Source organism: Lampris incognitus, chromosome 4 (genome assembly GCF_029633865.1).
Source record: "Lampris incognitus isolate fLamInc1 chromosome 4, fLamInc1.hap2, whole genome shotgun sequence".
Classification (NCBI taxonomy): Eukaryota; Metazoa; Chordata; class Actinopteri; order Lampriformes; family Lampridae; genus Lampris; species Lampris incognitus.
Genome location: NC_079214.1, coordinates 53,464,506 through 53,483,932, shown reverse-complemented (window position 1 = coordinate 53,483,932; position 19,427 = coordinate 53,464,506). Strand labels below are relative to the sequence as shown.

The following is a 19,427-nucleotide window of genomic DNA, read 5'->3' as shown; positions in this document are numbered from 1 at the left end:
TGAGATACCAAGTTAGAGCAACGACACTATATACCTTGTTATAGCGAGTGCTCTACAACAACACTATAAAGAAATATAAGAAAAAAACTCACACACACGGGCGCACGCACACCATTTGACTTTTTCTCTGTACACATTAGCACATGTAATTTTTAAAAAGAACAACATATGCAAGAATGATATGTAGCCTCGCGGTCTCACCATCCCACACCAATGCAGTGAACTCTGGGGGGCAGCCGAAAACCGCCACAGCCGGGACGCGAACTCGTGTATTCCGCACCGCGGGCGACAACGTTAACCAGCCGACTAAAGGGTCCGACGCCTATCTGCACCTTAAAACAATAGATCATTCAAACTACTATATAGGATACAACTATTAACCTCCACACTATAATATTTGATCGAGAGATAGCGTCATTAAGGCATAGTTATCCATGGTACATGGAATTTGCCACCTGGCTACAGATAGGCTACATGATAGAACAAAATGCAGAGTCACGTAGCCTACAACATCAGAAAAGGGCTCACCCGAGGATGCACAACAAAACGAATCCCAGCTGAAACGACTGTCAGTAAATACTGCAACTGTTTTTATTTGCAACACACTGTGTCAGTCATGTCCCGCATAAAACAAAGCCAAAACAAGTAAGCACGGCAAAAATAACGGTCATTATAGAAGAGAGACAAGCAATATGTAGACAGGAAAGCTAAACGTGACTGGTGGTCTTTTAAGAGGTCTGTGGGCTTGGGCCTACCTTATTTGAAGAGACGCTCACATCGACGACCTTTCTGGGACGCACACAGGTTAATCACCACGTCATTGATGTCCGGTGATTTTTGAATGAAGTCCCGCTCAGTAGACAGCATAGCCAGGGCGTCCAGCCTATCCTGTCCCATAGTACTTCGGAGGAATGAGTTGTTCTCGGATTGTTCCCTGAGCACCATCACGCACCGGCTTACACACGCCACGTCGGTTGTCTCATCAGCTTGCACAGCCACAAATGGTGCCTGCGATATTTCATCAGCCAATTTTTGTCCATAAACAGCTAACATACAATCAAGCAACCCATTTTGGCTCGTCTTAGACGTGCACTTGGCAACCTGTGTGTTTGACAGGTGATCGGCTAGCTGGCTCTCCAAAAAGGGAACCGGTCAACGAGGTCCAGAAACACGCCCCGCTGGAGTGAAGGCGGAGATTCGTCGGACCCCTGCAGAGCTAGCTCACGTGCCCCACAACATGTAATACAGTCCACAATCCGTGATGATGAACGGCTGTGTTTCTTTACCAGCTCGTTGTGTCTCTGTATAGGAATGCGGCGGCCCTCGTCAAGTTGACAGGCGACGTTAACTTTAGCCAGCATTGCTAGCTTTACGCTATTTCCAATGTGACTTGTGCTGCATTCACGTTTCCTAATTTTGTCGGACTAACATTTCAAATCCACAATTCCTTGTGGGCCCAAGCCGGTTCTCCCCTAAAAAGCACGCATGGGGAACAGAAAAGTGAATTCCTAGCTACACTCGCCGTTAGCCAGTCCTTTCGCCGAAACCACGTAACACAAAACTTGCGATTTTGTCATTTGTGTTATTCGAACATCGTTTGGACGACGTGTCCCCAGTCTCTTCACTTCCATTTTTTCCTCCAAAGACACTGAAGAAAATGGATGAGAAAGTAAATAATCCACCACGTTCATGCAAACGCCCGCGGCCGCCATCGCTACATTCGCTCACTTTCCTCCCTTCCCACTCTCACACAAGTAGCACGTCACTGTATGTACTGCCTGTGCTGTCATTGTTCAAAAGTCAGTGGCTGTGGCTGATGAATTTAGCCCAAATCATCAGCAAATCAAGGGGGCGTGCCAAGACACCTGTCACTCACGCAACACGAAGACGAATGGAAGCCGATGCAATTGTGTTTGGGCTGTAAGAAAAAATTTGCCCATTTAGATGTATTTTGCGTTTTTCTTGTGACTATTTAGTGCTGTAGCTGTTCTTAGTTTCCACCAAAATTTAAAATAATCTGTTCTAAGTTTTTTTAACAACAAATTTCTCATCTTTATTGTAAAAGATAGGGAGGGCTTAGCCCTGTTAGCCCATTTATACCAGCCGTCCCTGGACTGCACGTCGGACAGACGCATATGTCAGAACTGTAACAATAAAGAAAAAAAATTAAGTTTAATATGTCGTCCTCCAAAAGAAAAAGCCTAATATCTGTTTAAAATTCTATGTTAATGCCACAGTAAAAGGTCAGGGAGATTAAAGAGGTGAGCATTTTACCATCTCCCACACGTTAATCGCCGTATTTTTTTGCAACATCTGCAAAGTGTATACGATGATGTTCAAATGCAGACAGCTACTGAGCATTGAACATACTATATGTATGTCACGTATATAAAGTCTAGCTCAAGAGTCCATAGTTGTGCAATGCCTTTTCACTTTTTGAGGTCCTTGCATGTGGGCCACTGTGAATCTGCGCATTAATTAGTATTAAGCTACACAAACTGTGAACTATCAAGACAAATCTCTGCACATTTATTGACCCAGGGAGCAAAACATCTGATACTGACAAGAAGAAATAAAGGGACAGTTCACCCCAAAATCAAAAATATATGTTTGTCCTCTTACCTGTAGTGGTAATGATCTATCTAGATCGTTTTAGTGCAAGTTCTTGAGTTTTGGAGATATTGGACGTAGAGATGTCTGCCTTCTCTCGAATACAATGGAACTGGATGGCACTCAACCTGTGCTGCTCAACCGCCAAAAAAAACAAACATTTGACAAACAGCAATGTCTCTTTCCAGTAATCATGACCCTGTTACTCCAGATAATCCACAGACCTCATTGTGAGCGGTTTTATGTAGGAACTATTTTCTTAGACTGAACTACACCTACATGAAACTGCTCACAAGGCATGTGGATTATCTTGAGTAACTCGGTCATAATTTCTCGAAAGAGACATTGCTCCAAAACTCAGCAACTCACACAAAAACGATCTAGGTGGATAAATAGCACCACAGATACGAGGAAAATCAAGTGTAATTTTATTTTGGGGTGAACTCCTTTTAATATCCTGCTAAAAACTGGAGCTACACATCTATATCCATACACGTGATAGGTGTTCCTCTCCTGTAGCTCTTCCTGTATGACAGTAAGACCCATCTAAAATGTTTGAGTCTGTCGAGTTGACCAGCATGTTATGGCACCCCCTACACAAACATAGTTTATGAGCCACACATCTGTGCAACAGAGAGCACACTCATCCTGGTCACCTTTTGAATCTACATCATGGCTAGAGCATGGCACAATACAGGCGTTGTAAGGCATTCCTTGTGTGGATCAACAGATTTAGAAATGCACAAAATTGAGACTTCCCTGGGGATATTCTGTACTAAAACTGTCTGCATCCATGAAACTACAACCCTAAGCTCATACCAAAAGCCCCTTGAGCGCTAGCAGTCATCGCCGGGGGGTTTCATTCAACTTCGTGTTGAAACGTTTGGTTGTGTCCAATAGTTTGGACACAACCAGTTTGTAGTGGAGCTGTCACAACAGGGGCATGGTGATGCAGTGGTTAGCATGGTCACCTCACAGCAAAAAAGTTTGTGGTTCAAACCCCAGGGTTGTCCAACTTTGGGGGTCGTCCCAGGTTGTCCTCTGTATGGAGTTTGCATGTTCTCCCCGTGTCTGCGTGGGTTTTCTCCAGGTACTCCGGTTTCCTCCCACAGTCCAGACATGTAGGTCAGGTGAATTGGCCATACTAAATTGTCTCTAGGTGTGAATGTGTCAGCCCTGTGATGGATTGGCGACCTGTCCAGGTGTCTCCCTGCCTGCCACCCAATGACTGCTGGGATAGGCTCCAGCATACTGTGACCCCAATTGGGATAAGCGGCTTGGATAACGGATGGATGGATGTCACAACAGGAAGAAACCCCTGAATGCCGAATGGAGGTTGGGGCAGGACTATGTTGTTGGGCGGAGCTGAACACGTATCCCCATCCAACGTGTGCAGCTTCAACCAAATAGTAACCACACCCCAATCTCCAACATTATCCAGGGGCAATTGGAAAACCCTGTCTATAACTCGTTGCCGTTTCAGCGCATCAAAGCTAATTTGCATCAAGTTAACTTCAGCCCAACAACATTGCTCTGGGTGCTGGCATTGTGCTGCTTGCAGCTGCCACAGCATTAGCTGTTCGTCACCAGCTCTCATTAGAAATAAACAACTATTGGCTGCTTTTGCTGCTCATAACGCTTTTGACGTGAGCATTGGGTTAGGTGCTTGGATAAAAGCCCCCTATGTGGGAACCAAACATATATGGCCTATATATATCATACCAAACCACAAGATTTTACTCAAAATGTGCTTTGTACCTTTAAAAATTGGTTTTATTGAGTTAACATTTACAGATAACGTCACTGACATTAATTTCTATCCGTTACGTTATGACTATACCGTACAGATGCAAAGTAAAAAGAAAATTCTCTTCTGATCTGAGACTATGGCGTCCTCCCATGGAGGATGTCCTGTCAGTGACAAGCGTTACACTTCAGCAGTGCAAAAACATGTTCACACAGAAAGGTTTGCTTTCACAATCCCTGCGAATAGGGAAAAAATGGCAAAGGAAATAGGAGTTGTAAATGGGACCTCATTTATAAAAGGCTCTCACCCATTATGTGCGCACAGTCAAATCCAAAAGCTTTGTATCATAACAAAATATTATCAAGGATGACAATGTCAGCATTTTTTTTCTACATTTTGTCAGATTTTCTGATAATATCAATTTTTTCAGTCTTTGAACATACAATGGGGTCTAGGACAGTTTATAAATGATGTGTGTGTTTATATATATATATATATATAACTTTGTTAAAAGAAACACTCAACAGTAGGGAAAGTGCTCAAGAAATAAGGAACAAAATAATCCAGTGAGTCAAGTAAATTATTTATGAGACAGTACAAGCCTGTTTCATGCCATAAGCGATCATCAGCTGTCAATAAAGCTACTCGGGAAAGAACATACCATTTACTGTCTCATCATGCACATCACGTGCACAACGTCCAACGGGGAAAGGAGAGAGGCGCGATGTTCAAAAATTCAAAAACACGTGATCGCCAACAATCCAATGGGAGGGTATTTGTCTATTGGTATGATTTATTTATAATTACAAAATAGGTGCTTATATCGATGTCTGCAACTGCTGGCCAATTCATTCCTGTTATTCAATGTGGACATTACTGGTTTGCAAATGATAAAATATTTTTCAGTTAGACATAGATTGCACATTTTACTCTGGTAGAATATGCTTTGTTCTTTGAGAGGATTTTCCAGGTGGTTGAATAATTAATGTTTCTGTCCGCCAACGACCAAATATAATGACGTAAAGATGTTACAAACTTTAAATGGTTGTTTCTAAAGCTACACGTGTACATCAAACCTCTTTTTGAATGTTCCCTCTGTTAGACCGACGTAAGTCTCTGTTTTGCCATTGTAATTTCTCGTCACCATAGCTTGGTAGATAACGCCTTTCGTCTGGCATTTTCTTTTGTGGGGGCCTGAGTCATTCATATGGCAGTTGCAGTTGGGGGAGTTCGATTGTGATGAAGGTGTCATTGGTTTGTTCATGAAAGCTTCTTTCCTGATTAGCTTTATTGACAGCTGATGATTGCTTATGGCATGAAACAGGCTTGTACTGTCTCATAAAGTATTTACTTGACTCACTGGATTTTATATACATATATATATATATATCCTAATAACCTAGGGTGAGCAGCCTTGTACCTCCTTGCATCCCATTCTTAGTAAACCATACATAGCTCAGCGTGCCTCTATTAACATTCAGTAGTTTCAATGGGACAGCAAAAGTACAACCACTCATTTCACTGCACAGTGAGAGAAGATGGAGGACCCGAAGCTTATTAACCACCTTTCACCCCAATCATTTTCTTAACCAGGGAAATACAAGTTAATATAGAGGTGGTTTAGGTATAATAAATAGTTTTTAAGTCACGATTATTAAGTTGCCTAATGGATGGTTGAAAAAAATGACAGGTTGCATGTTTACAAAAGGCAGCAAGAGCAAATACTTGAAGATTTTCCTCTCAACGAACAGGCAATTAGACCTGAAGTGGAGGGGACAGGGTCACACCTTCAGTGAAGGTAACCGTAAACATTAAATATAATTTAGTTTAGTTTCTTCTCAACACAGAGTCAAAGACCAGTTTAAAAAAAACAAAACAAAACATCGCCATTGAAACTCTTCACATCACACTGTTAATAAAAAAAAAAAGAAAAGAAAAAAAAATCGCTCTTCCATTAACACCTCATTGACCCTGTGAATTCATGGAGACCACAGAACATCCAGCTTTAGAGTGGCAGCCATTATAGAGGTCTCTTTTCATGTCAAACTTATCTGGCTTCTATCCTATATCAATGCTCCAAATCATGTGTTCTCCACAGTAGAACCAAACTGTAATCAGACCGATCTCATGAGTCTAACACACTGATACGTAAGAAAGGGTCTTGCCCACTCTAATTTATTGTTATTTCAGAAAGTTAGGACATGTCCAAAAAGTAGATGGTCCAATTACAGCTTTGAGGGACGATCCAATTAGGTACATAGTCGAGATGTGATGCTGTGAAATTGTAACGAAATCGATGGTGGCAGTGGAAGAGTAAGTTGTATCGAAGTAGCCCTATTTCTAGAACAAGTCAGCATGATGGCCCAGTGGTTAGTGCTGTCGCCTCAAAACAACAAAGTCCTGGGTTCAAATCCCAGGGTTGTCCAACCTTGGGGGACATCCCAGGTCATCCTGTGTGGATTTGCATGTTCTCCACTTGTCTGCGGTGGGTTTTCTCGGGTGCTCCGGCTTCCCCCACCATCAAAAAGACATGCATGCTAGGGTTAATACTCCCGTCTGTGCCCCTGACCAAGGCAATGGGAAAAGAACTGGAGTTGGTCTCCGGGTGCTGCACCTGCCCACTGCTCCTAGCTACACGGATCACAGCAAGGATGGGTTAATTTGCAGTAAATGAATTTCCCCAAGGAGACTAATAAGCGGGGCAGGCTAAGCTAACTGCTAGCCCATGCAGACCGGCAATTCCGATAACACCTAGGGCAGTCTGGCGGCGGCCTCGCCTAGCCTTGACTTGTGTTTTTAGTGTTGCCATGTGGAGTGCGGGGAGGTGTGTCGAAGGTGTCTGGCTGAGGGAGTTTGGTCTGCTGCATCCTACGGGCCCAAAGACCATGGCCCTGACCGGAGCTGTGCCCGAAGAGGAAACACTGAGGGCATCTGACAGGACGTGGAAGCTGGGCAGGCTAAGCTAACTGCTAGCCCATGCAGGCCAATTACCCCACTCTTCCAAGCCATCCCGGTTGCTGCTCCACACCCTCTGCGGAGCCAGGGAGGGTTGCAGACTAACAGGTCTCCCCAAATACTAGTGGAGTTGCCAGCCACTTCTTTTCACCTGACAGTGAGGAGTCTTGCCAGGGGGACGTGGTGCATGGGAGAATCACACTATTCCCCCCAGTTCCCCCTGCCCACCAAACAGGCGCCCTGACCATCCAGAGGAGGCGCTAGTGTAGTGACCAGGACACATATCCACATCCAGCTTCCCATCCACTGACACAGCCAACTGTGTCTGTAAGGATGCCCGACCAAGCCGGAGGTAACACGGGGATTCAAACCGGCGATCCCCACGTTGGTAGGCAATGGAATAGACTGCTACGCTACCCGGACGCCATGCATGTCTTTTCTGATGGTGGGGGAAACTGGAGCACCCGGAGAAAACTCACCACAGACACGGGGAGAACATGCAAACCCCACACAGAGGACGACCTGGGATGACCCCCAAGGTTGGACAACCCTGGGGTTCGAACCCAGGACCTTCTTGCTGTGAGGCGACAGCGCTAACCACTGTGCCACCATGCTGCCCTGACATATATTGACATAGGAAATGACTCCGCATCGGGAGATTTGACTTTTCAACTGTGTCGCCATGGCTTTTTTTCTAATTCTATTCATTCATCACATCCCCCCTGGATCAGTCTTCAAAGCTGTGGTTGGACCACCCACTTTTTGGCTAGGCCTGCCATTTCGAAATATCTTTGAATATGAGGGAAGCCAGACACATCTCTTGAAAGATCAATGTGATCAGCTCAAAAGTTTGTTCTGGCTTGAGAGGCAATAAAACCTAAACATTTCAATAAAAATCGAACACCTTTTACTCAACTAAGTTTCAAGAGCTCTTCACTTTCAATGGATGACAAGAGAACAGAATTTCATCCTCCCAACAGTTCCACTTAAAAAAGTAAAAATGCAGCATTAGTTTGGTAATCATGCAGCACAAAGTGAGACTTTTATAATGGCTACATCTGTGCATTATCCAATTGTAACGTATAGGCTGTTAAGACATCTACACACCATTGATGGGTAAAAATCCATACCAGTTCACAGAGAAGAGTACTCTGGTCTTTATGAAGTTGTACGGTAGGTGGACATCTATACTGTTGATGGTACACGGCTGATACAGTGGTGAATTCTATTCTACAGCGATTTTACACGAGCTTTTCAAACAGTACACACAGGCTGAATGAGGGTCTGCACACGGTGGTACTTCCTAAGTGCTGACATTAAGGAAAGCTCCTGTTTTATACACTGATTAAGAAAAGCAAAACTCCCTGTTTTAGAACATAGATGAGGTGCCCTCTGTCCTCTTGTTCGTTTTCCTTGTTTATGTTGCATGTGTTTGTTCGACTGAGACAAGGCTGACACGCCCTCCCACCCTAGTTTCTCTTTCTTGCCCCCCTCCACAAGACGTAGATCTTTGCTGGATCACATGCCACCAAGGCTCAGTTTTGAGGCACAGGGAAGCTACAGAGGACTACGTGAATAACGCAACACTTAAACTAATGCACAGTGCAAATAGGCTTCTCCTCCACTCCTTGGTCTCCTGGTCTTGGAGACATGGGCAAGAATTGAGGAAAGACAGGGTGAAGAGGGTTAACTCTAGACAGCATTCCCATGTGGCTGCCAGTCCTTTTTCTTTCAGTTTTATTTTTTTGGTCTCTGGATATCTCCTGCCCTAGAGGTGGGATAGCTGGGCAGCTGAGGGTTTTTACTTGTACAGGCTCATAGTAGAGCTCTGGTACATGCACATGTAGGCATCACACAGCAGCCGGCGGGCCTGTCCCTGGATGCTTTTGGGGTCCAATGCATGTAGCTCCTCGGGGGTCATCTTAAGGTAGGCCCCAACTTCTGGACAGGGAGACACTTGTGGGATGTTGAACCCGTTCTGCCCACCTGTAGCACCACACATAAAAACATGCACATATGTTCATTAGAGGAAACCTGGGATAAATAGTGGTCATGAGTGGGTGGATGGGGTTTAATGGTATCAGGGCAAATCAGACAGTGTCAGGTATGATGTCAATCATTGAGATGTAGTTTGAACCTCCCTTCTGGTATTTTCTTGGGAAACCTTCCACCATTGATTATACTATCTGGTATCTACATAGGTCACATCAAAACATTATCCCCATGTACTTAAAAATTTTACATGTCTAGGTCTCACTAAAACTTGAGTTGCGGGAGCCCCGGTAGCCAATGGTTACGACACATGCCACATAACCGCAACCTCCCTGGTTCAATTCCAGCCAGTAACCTTTGTTGCATCTCTCTCTGCCACTTCACTATCCTCTATGCAATAAAGCCAAAAATGCAAAAAAAACCCCAAAAAACCCCAAAAAAAACCCCACTTGCATAAGCAGTATTTCTTTTAATCTCTGGGGCTGTCATGTTTCCCATCATAGATAGAATAGATGATCAGAGCTCAGGTTAAAGTGTTGAAACTGACTTAAAATTAGGATTGGACATCAAGAACGGTTCTAAAATTCCGATTCCAAAGGAATCGTTAGGAAATTCAAATTTTGATTCTGCCTATCGGTTCCTAAATAAAGTTCACTCGTGCTAAAGTTAGTTTTCAGTTTCTGTGGTGGCATGCAACTTCCGTAGTTACCGCCTCCGCAAGTTAAATGTGTGCCATCATGGACCAGAGCGAGCGGCGGTCGGAAGTGTGGCTTCATTTTGCCTTGAAAAATTAAGGGTTGGCACAGTGCAACACCTGTGGCAAAATCATTTTGTGCAAGGGAGGATGCACAACAAATATGGCCAAACACCTTCGCCTACACGGTGTACAAATTAACCAGTGTACCGTGTTTGACATATTGTGCCAATCTCCATCTCCTGCCTCGGCATTCTCTTCAGCCAACCCTGAGAAAACAGTAAGCAGCACCTCGTTGCAATTGGGTAGGTGAAAATTAATAACGTTTGTCTTATTCACAACAGCAAGACAGCAAACAACTTATACATGAGTGAATCGCTATAAACTAAATGCAAATACTGAAATGTGTTTTTTCAGGGGACACAATCTGTGCTGAACGCTCACATTTACAGCCTGAGAAGGCAGATATGCTCATTTTTCTAAACAAGAACTGTTTCTAATTTAAGGAGTTTAATACCTGGTAGTCTGGACCAGGGTGTTGACTGTGTCTTTATTTCTTCATCTTCATGAATGAAGACAGTTGTTGTAAATGTAAATATAAGAATGAGACATTCACATGAATGATTTGTTATTAAAATAGAATGGCTTGTATAAAGTTGTTTTTAATGAATGTTTCTTCTGTGAAATAAGCATGTGACCTGTTTTGACCCTGCCTCTCAAAGAAACGGAATCAGGAATCGTTAAGAACCGGAATAAAAAAAGCAGAATCGGAATCAGAATCGTTAAAACCCAAATGATGCCCAGCCCTACCTAAAATGCGTGCAAAATTCAACAGAATATGCATAATGTGCTGTGTTCAATTTAGATGTATAGCTTCCTGCCCACAGTATATCTTGAAAATGCCATTTTAACTGTATATGAACTGCTATTGGCTTTGTACCATGTGTGTCATTATAAAAGGTTACAAGTCTTTGGGACGTCCATTTCTACTTGGCAATTTAAGTAATTCTTATTGGGGTGTCAACTTTTTAAAATCAAAGGTTAGTTTAACTCACAGCCGAGAGGAAGACAACATTAAAAAGCCTGCTCACATACCATCACGGTCTGCCATACTGTCAAAGAAAAGCCAGGCGGAATCCGCAGCGCCATACTTGACGAAGGCCACGTAGTGACTGGTTTCGATGCAGAGCACAGCAAACAGCTCCATCCTCTGGCGAGGGAAGTTACCCTGCCGGCCCACACCCTCTTGTAGCTCCTTGGGGACGGACAGTTTGCCATGCCGATGGGCCTTCCTCCTTGGGTGGAGGTGAACCTGAATCCAAATGTGCAGAAACACATATTCGCACTGTGTTCTATTTCATGACCCATTTCTGTAAAAACACTCAAAAATCAACATGAATACTCCACCTACTCTCACTAAAACATTGCCAAATATTTACACGCCTCACTCTGACTATATAGTTAATATGAATATAGGCTTTTATAGTCTTATTTATATTGCATTTATAGCCACCTACTGAGGTCATAATTCTCCAGATCTGAACATATTCCTACAATATCTTTCTAGCCATGGCAACACTCAGTTGAAAGTAGTTTGTTAGTAGTAAAATATGCACAGACTTCTTCCATTTTTCCTGTTAAATTGTTAGTTTTGCTAACTTTTTCCACCGTGTACTGAAGAGACCCATAACTCCCTAAACTATTTTACTCCCATGCCTACTCACTATAGTAATTCTTAGATACTTTAATTGTGTTACTTTATGAGCACACGAACTCAAATCCCTTCTATGTATAAACTGACCTTCCTCATTACAAAGACTCAGATTCTTAGATGTCTAAATTCAAATTTCAGCAAAGATGACCATTGTCAGCAAAGATAATGGTACAAATCATTTCGTTAAGACATTCCACTACATACATGCTGTTGAATTCAGAATAATTCAACAAATATGTTAAGCATTACTCAGCATGGTACTGTAGGGACCAAGTACCACTGCAGAAGCTTTATCTTCCCTCTTGTGTATTGTATGGTAAAACTCCAACAGAATAAATCCTTTGGATATGGTGCCATCAAGTGGAGCACCTTGTACTTTGCTCTCCTAATCCGTTTGTTGTTCTATTGATGTTGCGGTACTGCCTCTCATCTGCATACCTGTGTATTGCACTTTTCACAGAACTGCTTGATCTTGCCAGCAGTGATGTCCCCATCGTCGTAACACTCACGGCACTCGTAGAGAGCCAGACCGCCACAGATTCGACATTCCCTTGGAGCTAGAACATAAAACAAAGGGCTTGAGGCCATTCTAGTTGTCACTTGTGTTGCACATAAGTGTAGTGCTTTGAAAAGTTTGGAGCAGGCTGGGAGACAAGGAAAGAGGGTCCCTTCATCTCGGCTGAGTCGCTGCGACAACTCAGCAGAGTTCCATTACCAACATGATGGAGCTCCAATCCACCTTTGATCTGTGCCTCTACTACACACACGCATCAATCTGACACACAATAGAGAAAAATAATGACTGAATCTCACTGTCTTCAAGTAGGTCTGTGATGTCTAACTCAAGCGAGGGAAAGATCTTGTTGAACATTTTGAAGTCCTTGCCAAAGCGGGGCATCTGGATGATAAGGCAGGATGGAGCCTGGACAATGGGGGAAAACAAGAGAAAGAGGGTATTTGTTGCCACAAGCAAAGAATCAACATCAGCAAATCTCAGTGCAAATATGAAATGACAACACAAAGGTGCAGCACCAGAGCAAGACTGTCTCCACAAAATACTTCATACCCAGCACATAACAGACCTGAACAGTAGTACTACCAAAGGAACTCGTCCACCACAACAGATATTCACCAGAGAAAAATGTTCAGTTTTGTGTCTATTCTGCATTCCTTGCGAAGTCTTCTTGTAGGATACAGCTAACCTGCTAACAATGTTGGTAATCTCTCTTTATACCTGCTACTTACTGCAAACATACTGGGCTTATAAGAATTTGAAGCATTGCATGATTATCAATTTCTACCAGTTACAGCTAGATGGCAGTGGAGATAGCCAAAATACAAGTCAATCAATTGGTTCTTAAAAAGAAGTCTGAATCTAGTTTGTACCCTGCTCACGTTTTTGTTCCCATTTTCTTAATCTGCATAGCCTCACTTCTCTGTGTGTGGCCTTGTTCCCTGCAGTGAGATGGCAGAAAACTAGACCGCACTACCCATATAAAACTGTTAAAAAAAGACTAATTCACAAAACCATTAAGTCATGATGATCGCCACAACTTCGTCTTAACTGACCTAAGATAACCTGGTTAATGTAAAGTTTAAACTTAATAAAAATCACCTCAGCAAACTTGAGGTCACTATTGATGAAGGACCACTCAATGAGCTGTTGGCTGGTAGGAACTCCAACCTTGTCCTTCTTGTCCATGAAGATCTGATAAAAGTAACAGTCCTGGACCTTCTGCCCAGCAGACCTGGATGAAAATAATACCTTTAAGTGGTACGCACATCCTCTTTCATGAGTGACTCTTAATTTTCAATTCTCAAGAGCAGGACTACACCAGGAATGAATACTTTGTAGACAGTAAGGGGGGGGGGTCTATGTTCAAATCTATCTTTTATGGTTGAAACGTTAATTATGAAAGCTCAAAGTCTTGTTTTGGTTTGCTACAAATATTACTTGAAGACTATCAGAAGCTGAAATTAAAAGTTGGTTAAAATAAGGAATATAAATAAGTCAACTAATAGTGAAACAAAACATTTTGAACTTGGTTGAAAGATAAGTAACTAGAAGGACTTTTTGACAACACTTTTGACTGCTATCCTCCTGAATCCTTAGAAGATGAACACAAAACCACAATCCATACGGGTACTATACATACTCCGTTTACAGGTTAATAGTATTATATCAGTCAAAGTCAAGCCCATTCAGTATATTGTGTCTTGCTGGTCACCAAATGAGCTGTTATTCTTAAAAAATTACGCCTAGGATTCAGCAGCTTTTGCACATATTTACTACTTCCCTATTTCATTTCTATAAGCCTTATTCTGAAGCCATTCAAATTTGCAAAACTGGAAACACAACATGGACAAATAGTGGGAATGCCCTAAAGATCAAATTAACTGTTTAATATTTATACTGCTACCTTAAACACGAAATCAGACCCAAGAAATAAGTAATCAAAATCAGTATCATTATAATATGTAGAAGTAGTATCTATCCATCTGTTATCCAAACTGCTTATCCTGCTGTCAGGGTCACGGGGATGCTGGAGCCTATCCCAGCAGTCATTGGGAGGCAGGTAGGAAGATACCCTGGACAAGCTACCAGGCCATCACAGGGCGTGCACGCACGCACACACGCACACACGCATGCACGTGCACGTGCGCGCGCGCGCACACACACACACACACACACACACACGGGACAATTTAGTACGGCCGATTCACCTGACCTACATGTCTTTCGACAGTGGGAGGAAACCGGAGCAACCGGGATAGTAGTATCAAATGACAAAAAGACTACGTACCTTAGCCTGAGCAAGGGGTCCACTCTAAGTATGTGGTGGAAAAGTATATTGAGGAACTCCTCTGGGTCTGGAGTAGAAAATGTGAAGAGTTTTGAAAAATTATAATAATATCAAGAGCCATCATGTTTGTGAAATAGTAGCCAGCATACTGTCTATGCAGTCCTCTTATCTATATAGACTTGTTTGTAATTAGGCGGTGTGTTGATGCTTCATGTGTGGATATTGAAGTTTATATATATATATATATATACACTACCGTTCAAAAGTTTGGGATCACCCAAACAATTTTGTGTTTTCCATGAAAAGTCACACTTATTCACCACCATATGTTGTGAAATGAATAGAAAATAGAGTCAAGACATTGACAAGGTTAGAAATAATGATTTGTATTTGAAATAAGATTTTTTTTACATCAAACTTTGCTTTCGTCAAAGAATCCTCCATTTGCAGCAATTACAGCATTGCAGACCTTTGGCATTCTAGCTGTTAATTTGTTGAGGTAATCTGGAGAAATTGCACCCCACGCTTCCAGAAGCAGCTCCCACAAGTTGGATTGGTTGGATGGGCACTTCTTTGAGCAGATTGAGTTTCTGGAGCATCACATTTGTGGGGTCAATTAAACGCTCAAAATGGCCAGAAAAAGAGAACTTTCATCTGAAACTCGACAGTCTATTCTTGTTCTTAGAAATGAAGGCTATTCCATGCGAGAAATTGCTAAGAAATTGAAGATTTCCTACACCGGTGTGTACTACTCCCTTCAGAGGACAGCACAAACAGGCTCTAACAGGTACTATTTAATGAAGATGCCAGTTGGGGACCTGTGAGGCGTCTGTTTCTCAAACTAGAGACTCTATGGAACTTATCTTCTTGCTCAGTTGTGCAACGCGGCCTCCCACTTCTTTTTCTACTCTGGTTAGAGAAATTGCTAAGAAATTGAAGATTTCCTACACCGGTGTGTACTACTCCCTTCAGAGGACAGCACAAACAGGCTCTAACCAGAGTAGAAAAAGAAGTGGGAGGCCGCGTTGCACAACTGAGCAAGAAGATAAGTTCCATAGAGTCTCTAGTTTGAGAAACAGACGCCTCACAGGTCCCCAACTGGCATCTTCATTAAATAGTACCTGTTAGGGCCTGTTTGTGCTGTCCTCTGAAGGGAGTAGTACACACCGGTGTAGGAAATCTTCAATTTCTTAGCAATTTCTCGCATGGAATAGCCTTCATTTCTAAGAACAAGAATAGACTGTCGAGTTTCAGATGAAAGTTCTCTTTTTCTGGCCATTTTGAGCGTTTAATTGACCCCACAAATGTGATGCTCCAGAAACTCAATCTGCTCAAAGAAGTGCCCATCCAACCAATCCAACTTGTGGGAGCTGCTTCTGGAAGCGTGGGGTGCAATTTCTCCAGATTACCTCAACAAATTAACAGCTAGAATGCCAAAGGTCTGCAATGCTGTAATTGCTGCAAATGGAGGATTCTTTGACGAAAGCAAAGTTTGATGTAAAAAAAATCTTATTTCAAATACAAATCATTATTTCTAACCTTGTCAATGTCTTGACTCTATTTTCTATTCATTTCACAACATATGGTGGTGAATAAGTGTGACTTTTCATGGAAAACACAAAATTGTTTGGGTGATCCCAAACTTTTGAACGGTAGTGTATATATATATATATATATATATATATATATATATATATATATATAAAACAGTTTTAGTGACTTTGTCTGACTGGCTGAAAATGTGTTCCAACCATGCCAAAGATTCCCATAAGCAAGTAGTGCTGCAGTTAATTTGATTTCTTATATCCATGCCTTGCAGCTGCATTCTAAAATCACAACAGAAAATAATTTTATAATTATATAATTAAAACAGAACAACATTCTAAATTCTACAATTCCAACAGAACACTGTTCTAAATTCCTCTGGGTCCCAATCCACCGACTCTACGCTTTAGTCCATGAAAGAATTAGAAAAAAAATCTTTTTTTATCATGTTACAATGCTAAATGATATTTAAAGGAAAGAATCAATTGTGTAAACTTTTTTTCCCCTCAAAGCCTGTTTTTTTACTTTAATGTCAGCTACCTGGCTGGAAAACACACGATTAACAACCTTTACTGTTGAATTTTTGTAGTATTTTAGTTTGTTAATTCAAGTGATAGTTTAAGAGATAAAAATGTATTAGTTAATTAATGAACGGTGAATGATAATTTCCAGCTGGGCACAAGTCTGAAGGGCCACCTAAGTGCCAAGACTGCCGGTGTGCAGTGCTGATACATGACCACACGGTGTTCATTAATTACTGAATGCAACAGAAACAAGTGCATCAACAAAACCACATCAGCTAAACCTAAAAAATGCAACAGCAAAATGGGCCACCATGCTCATTTTTTTTTCTTTTTTTGAAATTTTCCCCCATTTCTCTCCCCAATTGTACCCGGCCAATTACCCCACTCTTCCAAGCCATCCCGGTCGCTGTTCCACTCGACCGCTTCATTTTAATTGAATGACAGACCTAATTTATGTAATTTTTTTCCATATTTTTAAGTATTTGTTTCAACGTTCTATGTGGCCTGAAATGATGGAATTGCTGCTCCTAAATAAGCAGTATTTCTAGTTAGCAGTTGAATACAATTTCTTTTGCTAAAACCATTCATTAATCACGTCTGTTATTAATGCATGTATATATATCAAAATAAATCATACCAAAATAAAGGACTGCAGAGAAAAAGGTGTTAAACTACCTTCACACAGACTTATACCCAGTGGTAGCATATATTCAAGCAAAAACTACATGGTGGGTATGCAACTATTTCATTTTTCGAGAACTAGCTGGATTTTGAGCACTTTCAAACTTAGAACAGGAACTAAAAACTTGGATCCAACAGAAACCAAAAAGCCCCTATAAAGCTCCTTATGACCTCAGCTACAAGGAATGGTTGTCAAAAAATGTTTGGAGAAAAAATACCTGGCAAAAATAGTTTCAAGTTTACATTTTTTTTACAAGTTTACACATGATGCTAGACATCATCTACACATAATGCTAATTTTGTCTTTGATATGATTATCACCTGTGCTACTTTTTTTTTTCCTGTTTATCTCTGCTCTGGGGATGGAAGGGAGGGACGGAGGGAAACAGGGAGGGGATGCATATGCTTGATTGTTTGTATTATGTTTAAAAAAATTGCAAAACCCAATAAACAAATGTAAAAAAAAGTTTCATAACCACAGTCCCTATAATCACTGGACCAGATATGATTGTGTGCATTATTGCCAATCTATGCAAATTCTTATCTATTGTGACATCATTAGAGGTAGTCATAGAAGGAAGATATGTATATCCCCACTCAATGGATCCAGAAAGGACAACATTTCACTTCGGCCACTTCTTAACAGACTACAACACCCACAGGCAGCAAGACAGCCAAGGGTGATGGAGACGACTGGTTCGATTGCTTGATCTCAAACCTAAGCTTGATATAGGAGTAGTGGTGAAGAGGAAAGGAGGAGTTAACTGTATTAAGAAAGTCAAGACCAAGTATGCTATTCATTGAGAACAACTGATTCTTTGGTTAATTATTAGTCAGCTGAGAGTTTTGAGTTATACTGTAAATGAAGAACTAAATCTAAACCCAATTTTTTAGCTCTAAATATTGTTTGACAGTCAGAGGAAGGCCTGATGGTTATTTGTAATTCCTTCCCCAAAACATCTCCCCAAACATTTACTGTCTACCTCTTGCAACAAACAATCACCCAGACTTGCAAAGACATCAGCGTTAGCCAATTGGTGCCTAAATTCAGGGGTTACCCAGGTTCTACACTGGTCTCTGAGACGAAATCCAGGTCGAAAAAAATTCCATGGTAACGCTGTGCGATATAATGATATATATCATGTGACGATAAAAAACGTCTATCGTTTCATATTAAGCTCTATTGTTTATTTTGTTGTGTCGCAAATCACACTCTTTACAGAAATATTTTTCGTTATTTGGATGACCGTTTCCGCTCTTTGCACAGCACGGACGCAGGCAGGAAATTTGCAGGAAGGCAATACAAACAAACATGGAGGACAGTGAACTTAACGCAGAACGGGGTAATTCCCGAACAGGAGTTCGACCAGCCAGGACAAAATGAGGAGCTTGTACCTAAAAGAGGGGCTACTTCTATCGTATGGACGTGGTTTGGGTATGAGAAGTCTGACATGGACCAGAAAACCGTACTTTGCAAAATATGCCGCATGCCGGTCCCACAACAGACTCAAACACCACCAGCCTCTTTTACCACCTACGCAAGAATCATGTGAAACAGTATGGAGAGAGTCTACAGATGAGAGCCATAAAAGCACAGTTGAGTGCTCAAAACAAACCCCAGACTCAGACGTGGCAAGAGGCTTTTGCCCACGGCACACCATATGTCAAAGAATCATGAAGATGGAAGGAGATAATGACTTCTGTTTACTATTTACCTTTTTATATTTTATGCATTCATATTTTATATTTTGTTACATGCTTAATTGAAAATTTGCGAAAAGGTTCTAAATAAAAGGAGAAAAATAATCAAATATGAGTAAGTACCTTTTATTTGTAGAGTGTATTTCAAAATGTAATAAGAAATAGGCCTCTCCATGTAGTCATTTTATTATTTATTCATTGAATTTACAGAAAATGCGCTATATCGTGATATGCATCGTCATCGTGATATGAATGACCTATATCGTGATATGAGATTTTGGTCATATCGCACAGCCCTATTCATGGGTATGTCAAAACAAATCTGTACATACAATGAGTGATGAAGGAGGCCCATTGCTGGTACAGATTTTCTCCATATCAACTTGGCTATTCAGAGTACTGGAAAGCCGTTGAGTAGTGATACAAAGAGAACTGATGTGAAAAGACAGCTTGGATCTCT

The 19,427-nt window shown here is 41.6% G+C and overlaps 1 protein-coding gene across 1 annotated transcript in view; it reads right to left on the bottom strand.

Annotated features, from left to right (window-relative positions):
- Nucleotides 1-8,298: 8,298 nt before the first annotated feature.
- The window catches only part of cylda (cylindromatosis (turban tumor syndrome), a), a 41,929-nt gene continuing 30,800 nt past the window's right edge, over nt 8,299-19,427 (bottom strand). The window contains exons 11-16 of the mRNA XM_056278448.1: nt 14,517-14,583; nt 13,328-13,460; nt 12,526-12,634; nt 12,151-12,269; nt 11,094-11,310; nt 8,299-9,298 (exon numbers count right to left, since the gene is read on the bottom strand). Coding sequence (XP_056134423.1) covers nt 9,114-9,298; nt 11,094-11,310; nt 12,151-12,269; nt 12,526-12,634; nt 13,328-13,460; nt 14,517-14,583 — 830 coding nt within the window. The 3' untranslated portion in view covers nt 8,299-9,113. The remainder of the gene's footprint in view (nt 9,299-11,093; nt 11,311-12,150; nt 12,270-12,525; nt 12,635-13,327; nt 13,461-14,516; nt 14,584-19,427) is intronic.